Raw genomic sequence first — 9,230 nt, 5'->3', positions numbered from 1 at the left:
GATGAGATTCAGACATTTCCTGTGTTCTGAGAGCACGATGAGACAGGACTTGGAAATGTAGGTTCAGTAGGATAGTGGTGTGCCGGAAATCCTGGTGGCTTAACTTCCAGAGATGAGAGAATCTGGGGTCCTAGGGTTGTGATAGGCACCGGCCTCCTCCACCCAGACACTTCATCTTTCCTTATGGTCAGGATCTAAATCATATGAATGATTTATGAGCCAATCAGACGTGAGGGATGAGTAGGGATGAAGAGCTTGGACATGACTGAAACATTCTGTAAGTCACAGTGACCTTGTATCCCCTCTGTTCTGGAAAAGACATCAGGTTTACTAAACTTACCTTGCTTTCTCATTCTCTCACACACACACACACACACACACACACACACACACACGGGATCAATCATTGCCATGGCACGCTCTTCTCTGAGCTTCTTCCCGACATTCCCTGTTTTGGATGAGATTCTCAGACATTTCGTGTGATCTGAGAGCACGATGAGACAGGACTTGGAAATGTAGGTACAGTAGGCATCACGTTTAATAAACCTCTTTCTATCTCTTGCTCTTTCTCTGTCACACACACACTTCCGTCTATGGTACCTTTAATCACCATCTTTACACTGATACAAAACATTAAAAATACCTGCTCTTTCACCAGGTGAATCCAGGTGAAAGCTATGATCCCTTATTGATGTCAATCGTTAAATACACTTAAATCAGTGTAGATGAAGGGGAGAAGACATGTTAAAGAAGGATTATTAAGCCTTGAAACATCTTGAGAGGATCAATGGGAAGACAGAAGTTTTGAAGTGCTTTTGAACAGGGTGTGGTAGTAGGTGCCAGGCGCACCGGTTTGTGTCAAGAACTGCAACGCTACTGGGTTTTTCTTGCTCAACAGTTTCCCATGTATATCAAGAATAGTCCACCACCCAAAGGACATCCAGCCAACTTGACACAACTGTGGGAAGCATTGGAGTCAAAATATATCATTGTGTATCATTGTGGAACGCTTTTGACACTTTGTAGAGTCCATGCCCCAACAAATTTAAGTTGCTCTGAGGGCAAAAGCAGGTGGTGCAACTCAATTTTAGGAAGGTGTTCTTAATGTTTTGTACATTGTGTATATATCCATCAAACAAAATCTCCACTTCAAAGTGATCACAGTTTTATGCAGACATTTGGTATTGTGAATGTCATGAAGAGCAAAAGTTATATAGAGCACACGGCAACGTCAAAATGGCTCCTCATAACTATTTACTGTCCACTCCACACAGTTTAAAGTGCACATCAGATTGTAATCTGCTCTTCACAAGTCCCACCTCAAATGTAACCATTGTATTTACTCTGATATCTGCATACTCTGTTTTAGAGCAGACATTCACAGCAGTCCCAAGTCACTCACTGCACATACTTTACTCACAGGAATTGTAACTGAAATGGAGATATCAAATTGATTTGATATCTCCTAGGAACGCGAAGCGAGGCGGCCAACTCTGTATGAGAGAGAAACAAAAATGAGAAAGATAAATTAGGGAGAGGGGAGCAGATCAGAGAGCTGGGTGTTCCCCAGGACCGGACCTCAAGCTTGCTGGTGCTGGGCGGGTAGCTAGGCGGTGTGGGGACCCAGCGGACGGCAGCCAGCTGGAGGAGGAACAGAGTGGTATTGTATGGCTGACTGACACCTCGTTGGAAGAAGCAGGCAGGCAGGCCCTGGCAGGGGTGGCCTCATTCTGGGCCCCCGGCACTGACGTTCTATACTCCCAGAACTGGGTGAAACATGGAGGAATACTGGAGCGCAGGAGAACACTCAACACATCTCTGAGACACAATGGTGGAGCACCTTGAAAGATTAAGGTTGGCTCCTCAACCAAGACAGAAAAGCATTCAATGACTATGTAACTGTCCACACATTAAGTGTATGTAGACAGACAGACAAAGTCCTTCAGAATTAGTCAATTTGCGAGTTGCGATACAGGGCCAGAGATGGTCATTACCGCACACTTCTCATAAATAATAAACCCATAACATAAGTTATCCAAATATATTCTCTATGTGGGGTATGCTCTTTAATGGGAAAGTGAGGAAGGTGTTCCTCTACCTTCCAGAAGGAGGCAGTGTTCCCCTTCAGCAGTCATTCAGACTGTTTCCAGCATCCATTTTGCTCTCGATTCTCTGCAGTTTCTGAGCAGCAAAATGATAGCAAAGACAGTACAGTATGAAGATGGGCAGAAACTGCTTCTCCAATAGAAACCCCTGATCGTGCTTGTAGGTGATGTCACGGCAACGTTGGCTAGCTGACCTCATGCGGAGAAACGTCATCGGGTCCAACGGTCGTCTCGCACCGAACTGAGCATGTGCAGGCTGTCAAATCAAAGGCACTCCTTCGATATAAAGTTGTTTTTGATAAATTAAAAAGTGTCAGTTTGTCACTTTCATAAGGTTGTGCCTTTAGACGAACTAAGAAATCCTTTCTCACTTCTCTCAATGACTTCTCAAACCCAAACCCCGGCCTGCTTCGCAAGCGTTCCCCGGAAGTCTTGTCATGTTGCACCTCTGGGTTTAGAAACTCTGTGATGATAGCCAACGGTATAAACACCCGCGTTATGGAAATACCTTGAGACGTGGGCACCAAAATGGCTGCCACACATTCCTGGTGTTTGAAGGGAATGAGCCCCACAACAATGGAAAGAGCTTTACGGTCTATGAATGTAAGAAATGGAGACAAAATGATTCGTAGGATTGGAGCAAATCTCTGGCTGTAATATTGTATGTGTACACAAACCTAATACACACACAGCCATTGAAATTCACCCACATGTACAATTCCTAGTACTGTGAGAAACATTTGTTATGAAGGCAAAACATCACAGCCAACTCGAATCAATATGAGCGTTTTTGTAACAAAAAAAAGACTTCGGCATCACCAGTCAGTCTTGGTAAATAGTTTATATGTGATTGTTTCTTTATCTTTGCAAATACTGTATAGAAAACACTTACGGTAACATTTCCAGACATTTAAAGCACATCTGACCCTTCAGACAAGACATGACACAGTAATCTACAGCTTTATAAACATTCCCTCCTCCTGTCATCCTGGCATGTCAAGCCCTGTGTCCCGGGCTCACACCCTCTTAACAGCCAGTTCTATGGAACTCTACATATTCACAATTGACTTTAAAACACTGGTGGCTGTCTTTGATGTTCCCGCTGTTTATTTAAAATAGCTATCAACATTTAATGCTGTAATATTTGGAAACGGATACTTCATTTTTGTATTTACATAAGCTTATTGAATGAGTTTCAAATACAATGTATATATTTATATATGTACGTACCGACCAGAGCCATCTTAATAAAATCGGCTTTAGACACAACAGACAAAATGCATGACCCACCCCCACTGTGAGTACCAGCATCCAGTCCATTCAAAAGAGTCTTGTTAGAAAGGGGGGTGGGGTGGCGCTCTTGTGTCATGGGTTCTTCCAGTTGCCCCAAAATGGCCGCTCTTACCCTTCGACAGCACAGTGAAACACTGTGTGTCTGCACATGTGTGTCTGTTCATGGACTCAACACGCATCCAGCCCACGAGACCTAATCATTACCTTAAGGTGTCTGTACAGAAAACTGCCCTTGCTAAACTGCACCTAATCCACATATAACAATGTAGAAGAAATGTACTAAAAAAACGAAGTAACTAAAAGGTGTAGGGAGCTTGCAGCACAACATACCTATAATACATTCAGCACAGGCCAAGAGGCTTCAGGCATTCTTTATTGACGGCTGTGAGAAGTTTTACACTTCTAGTTGGATTACTAGGCCATTATCGGTCATGCTCTCTCCTGACGACCCTTTTTCTTAGATCACACATTCCACACACGCATGCACATGCACGACTACACACACGCACAACGTTTGGGACTGCGGGACTAAGAGACCAGCCTTGGTGTGTGAGAAGTGAGGCACAAAGCCAACAAAGAAGACACAGCTAAAAGACTCACTTTTGGTATGCTTCAAAACAGGAAGTAAATGTGATTGATAAGGGATGACGCTCTCGTAGCCTAATAAATATGTCAGGACCTCCCTCCTCCCGGCAACCTTCCACACATATATTAGTCAAGGCTTTCTTTTTGAAACCACACATTTAACAGTGCTACAGGCATAACTCTTAACTTCATAGTGCTGTTGTTAAAAAATCAGAACGGGAGGCAGTGATCTGGGATTTTTAGGAAGTGATCTGGGATTTTGATTGGGCCGGGAAGGGGTGGGGCAAGAGGTGGTGTAAAGAGGCATAGTCTCTCTGCACATTGCAGACAGACGGACGGACAGACCGCAGCATCGGATGGGAATGTAACTGTCTTATAACCATTTTTCACTAATCTCTTATGGGCAGATCAGGCGCGTCAATGGCTATCCAAATGTTTGAGGACCGATTTATCCAAAGAGGCAGCACTAGATAAGTTTCGCTTCCACATATGTTAGGTCTCATGTTGTTCCTTTGTCCTCCTATTTTCCCCTTTTTAAAACTACGTCCTCGTCATCCTTCAGTCTGCGGTCAGTTTTAGTTCCATGTTTTTTCCTTAAAACCAAAGTAGAGTGAGAGAGAGAGACAGAGAGTAGAGAGTGCGCTCCGGTTGCCCCTGTGCACCTCCCCTCACGGGCTTGTGACCGGGGGAGGCGGTGGAAACCCTGGTGCTCAGCCGTCCTCCTCGGGGGTGGAGTCGTCTGGAGCGGAGTCGTCGGTGGCGAACTCGTCCGAGGAGCCACTCTTGTGGATGCGTCCATCGCTGCGCATACTGTGGAAGGTCTTGCGGAAGGCGTCCATCATGGAATGGGCCAGCTTCTTGGCCTCCAGCTTGCTCTCACACTCCACGGCGTGGCAGTCCATCTGGAAGGTCAGGTCGTCGTTGATCTCCCGGTAGATCCAGGCGAACACATTGGGGCTCGTGCAGTGGTCCGCCGTACAGTAGGCGATGCGCGCCACCTGGTACGTGTCCATGGTCACCGAGGCCTCGCCGCGTCCGTCCAGGTGGTGCAGGCGCACCTGGAAGGGGCGGATCTCCAGGAGGGAGTTGGCAGGGAGGTGCTCTTCCTGGGCCAGCGCCCTGCGGTCCCACAGGCCCACCACTGCCGACTCTGTGCAGCCCGACAGGAACTGAGTCCCTGAGATGGTCACCTTGCCAAGGTATGTCACCTGTGGAGAGAACACAAAGAGAGAGAAAGAGAGAGAGGGGCTGTTAAACATCTAACAGCATTTAGTGGTACAAAACTATGGGCCTATGTGGCTCAACTGGTAAGAGTGCGGGGTTATCAATGCTAAGGTCATGGGTTGAATTCCCGCAGGGATCATGTTCACACATTATAATCACTGTATGCATTCACTCTAATTCAATGGGCTTTATTGGCATGGGAAACATGTTTACATTGCCAAAGCAAGTGAAATGGATCAAAATAAACAAAAAGTGAACAGTAAATATTATACTCACACAATAGAGACATTGCAAATGTCATTATGTTTAAATAGTGTTGTAACGATGTGCAAATAGTTAAAGTACAAAAGGGAAAATAAATAGACATAAATATAGGTTGTATTTACAAAGGTGTTTGTTCTTCACTGGTTGCCCTTTTCTTGTGGCAACAGGTCACAAATCTTGCTGCTGTGATTGCACACTGTGGTATTTCACCCAATAGATATGGGAGTTTATCAAAATTGGATTTGTTTTCGAATTCTTTGTGGGTCTGTGTAATCTGAGAGAAATTTGTGTCAAACACATTGGGTCTAATTGTGTTGCTCTCCTAGGGCTCTGTGGGGTCTGTCTGTGTTTGTGAACAGAGCCCCAGAACCAGCTTGCTTTGGGGGCTCTTCTCCAAGTTAATTTCTCTGTAGGTGATGGCTTTGTTAAGGAAGGTTTGGGGAATCGCTTCCATTTAGGTGGTTGTAGAATTTAACGGCTCTTTTCTGGATTTTGATAATTAGCGGGTATCGGCCTAATTCTGATATGCATGCATTATTTGGTATTTTACGTTGTACACTGAGGATATTTTTGCAGAATTCTGCATGCAGAGTCTCAATTTGGTTGGTGAGCGGACCCCAGGCCTCGCAACCATAAAGGGCAATGGGTTCTATAACTGATTCAAGCATTTTTAGCCAGATCCTAATTGGTATGTCCCTTGTCTTTTCTCTCAGATCGTTCACAGCTTTGTGGAAGTTACCGGTGATGCTGATATTTAGGCCGAGGTATGTATAGTTTTTTGTGTGCTCTAGGGCAACAGTGTCTAGATGCAATTTGTATTCGTGGTCTTACAGAGATTTACTGTCAGGGCCCAAGTCTGACAGAATCTGTGCAGAAGATCTAGGTGCTGCTGTAGGCCCTCCTTGGTTGGGGACAGAAGCACCAGATCATCAGCAAACAGTAGACATTTGACTTCAGATTCTAGTAGGGTGAGGTCGGGTGCTGCAGACTGTTCCAGTGCCCTCGCCGAATTCGTTGATATATATGTTGAAGAGAGTGGGGCTTAAGCTGCACTAGAACAGTCTGCAGCACCCGGACTGTGTGTGTGCGTGTGTGTAGTCGTATGTGCATGTGTGTGTGGAATGTGTGATCTAAGAAAAAGGATGGTCAGGAGAGAGAGCATGACTTAATGGCCTAGTAATCCAACTAGAAGTGTAAAACTTCACAGCCTTCGCGGTATCCATTTTTGCGAAGCTCTGCAAGGCTTTTTAAATTTAAACAGTTATGTGACCAACCGCACACTTGTTGTTTGTGTACAAGGGTTTTATAATGTCGTATGTTTTTCCCCCCCCAACACCACTTTCCATCTCCCTCTCTCCCTCTCTCCCTCTGGATATTGTTTTTCAACAGGAAAAGTTTTTTTTTTAAATAGCTGGAGTGCTTCTTTAAAAGCTGAAGCATAACATATGACATCAGAATGCATCGTACATCTCTGGACACAATATCAAGCTGGCAAAACGGTATATCATTAAGAGACACAAACGTGAAGACACAAAATACACATACTGTACGCAAAACACTGTATACAAACAACACAACAGTCACTCTGAAAGATACAGTGCTATCTGATAATATGCCAAGGACAGGGGCACACAGACATGCAACAGTATCAATGAAATATTGACAAACAGGAAATGCGGAGGAGACAAGCAAGAAAAAAAAGGACAATTATTTCTTCCATCTGGAAGTCCTGTGACCACAAGGACTATATCTGGCCCCGGTCTCTCTCTCCCTCTCTATCCATCCCTCCCTCCTTCCCGTTTAGACACTTTCTTTCTCAGTTCCAGTCATTCCATCCACAAACTATTACAACCCTGTAATGTTGTAGCCTGGAAGAACAGAGAACAGTCTTCAGACTGGCTGGCTGGTGTGAGAAACACTAGTCCTCACCACACACAGCCAGAGCCAAGGTAGACCAAGATCCCTTTACATCCACGGTCCTGACTACCACTACCATGACCAACTGAACCACTCTGTAGAGATGGAGAGAGGGGAAGGGGCTAAGGGGGAGGGGTGGAAGAGAGGAGTAGAAGGTGAAGGACAGAGAGAAGGAGCAAGCAAGCAAGCGAGAGAGAGAGTGAGCAAAAGACAGAGAAGGGGACAGAGAGCAACCCAGGGAGTGAGCGAGACAAAGACAGAGCAAGCGAAACGGAGAGAGGGAGACAGCAAGTGAAATGCAGAGAGGGAGACAGAGCAAGCGAGATGGAGAAAGAGGACAGAAAAAAAGAGAGAACAGGCAAGCAAGAGAGGCAGACATAAATAGAGAGATGAACAGAGAGCGGAAACGAGAGTACAGAGAGAATTCTAGTCACTAGATCCAGCTGCTGCAGCCTTAGCCTCAGGCAGTATGGTTGTCATCAGGGGGCAACCACAACGTTTCTCCCCTGACGGTTCTCCAGCAGATCCATCATGGGGAAAACCTCTGGAGCACCCCCAGAGGCCAGGCGGTTAAGCAAGCGGACCACACTGACACCGCACTCTCAGCCAACTGACATCCACCCACCAGGATATTTACAGTGGAGATAAAGTATAAAACAAGCAATAATTAGTTATTATGGTCTTTTGAGTGATTTATTTTCTTTTTACATTTTGTATTGAGGTTATAGAGTTTGTTTTAGATCCGCTTAGTAGTTGAGTGCAGGCTGGTAATGATGGCCTGTGGATGGACATATGTATTGGATATATAGACATCTTACTATTAGACTGCACAAAGCATTTGGATGGCTTGATGCCAATAACACATGTTAAAAACGAATAATTGAAATCGACCTTAGCATTCAAATCCAATCTATATGTCTGTTAGATCTATCTGTCCAACTCAATTCTCTGACACTATCCACTCTCACACTGTCCCCTGCTGCCCCATGTCAGGCTGGTCGTACTCTGCTCTGTGTCAGTCAGCTCTGGGAGTGGCTAGGGGTCAGCAGGGACAACTGGCCCATTCTAGAGACCCCTGGCCTACCGGTTGTACTGGGTGACTAGTGAGCACACCTCACCATACACGTGCGTATGCACACACACACACACACACACACACACACACACACACACACACGTGGGAGGTGTTTGGGGTTGCTACAGGGGAACAGAGGCCGCCTCTCTTCCTCCGAGGCTGGCTGGCGCTCCACAAAGAGTCCCTCACTCCTCAGTCTCACTCACTGGGCTCTGCAGTATTTCTGTCCTCAAAGCCCCTCATTGACAGCAGTTCTCTTTGGTCTTTGTAATATCACACAGACTAAACATGTTTGCTCTAACACGACCGAGGGAAAGGGGCAGGGAGGGAAAGGGGCAGGGAGGGTAAGGGGCAGGGAGGGTAAGGGGCAGGGAGGGTAGGTAGGTAGGTTGGGGTAGGGAGGGGTAAGGGGTAGGTAGGCAGGTTGTGGTAGGGAGGGTAAGGGGTGGGTAGGGAGGGGTAAGGAGTAGGTAGGTAGGTTAGGTTGGGGTAGGGAGGGTAAGGGGTGGGTAGGGAGGGGTAAGGAGTAGGTAGGTAGGTTAGGTTGGGGTAGGGAGGGTAAGGGGTGGGTAGGGAGGGGTAAGGAGTAGGTAGGTAGGTTGGGGTAGGGAGGGTAAGGGGTGGGTAGGGAGGGGTAAGGAGTAGGTAGGTAGGTTGGGGTAGGGAGGGTAAGGGGTAGGTAGGTAGGTTGGGGTAGGGTGGGTAAGGGATAGGTAGGTAGGTTGGGGTAGGCTGGAATCAGTGCAGTGAGGATGTAGAGCTATACT

General features: G+C 46.2%; 1 protein-coding gene across 1 annotated transcript in view; it reads right to left on the bottom strand.

Moving 5' to 3' along the window:
- Nucleotides 1–2,927: 2,927 nt before the first annotated feature.
- The window catches only part of LOC120028654 (PTB-containing, cubilin and LRP1-interacting protein-like), a 37,022-nt gene continuing 30,719 nt past the window's right edge, over nucleotides 2,928–9,230 (bottom strand). Inside the window, exon 3 of the mRNA XM_038973865.1 lies at nucleotides 2,928–5,191. Coding sequence (XP_038829793.1) covers nucleotides 4,694–5,191 — 498 coding nt within the window. The 3' untranslated portion in view covers nucleotides 2,928–4,693. The remainder of the gene's footprint in view (nucleotides 5,192–9,230) is intronic.

The sequence above is a fragment of the Salvelinus namaycush genome, chromosome 34 (assembly GCF_016432855.1).
Source record: "Salvelinus namaycush isolate Seneca chromosome 34, SaNama_1.0, whole genome shotgun sequence".
In the NCBI taxonomy this organism is placed as follows: domain Eukaryota; kingdom Metazoa; phylum Chordata; class Actinopteri; order Salmoniformes; family Salmonidae; genus Salvelinus; species Salvelinus namaycush.
Note: the sequence above shows the minus strand (reverse complement) of the source record. Positions and strands in the feature narration are given on the sequence as shown.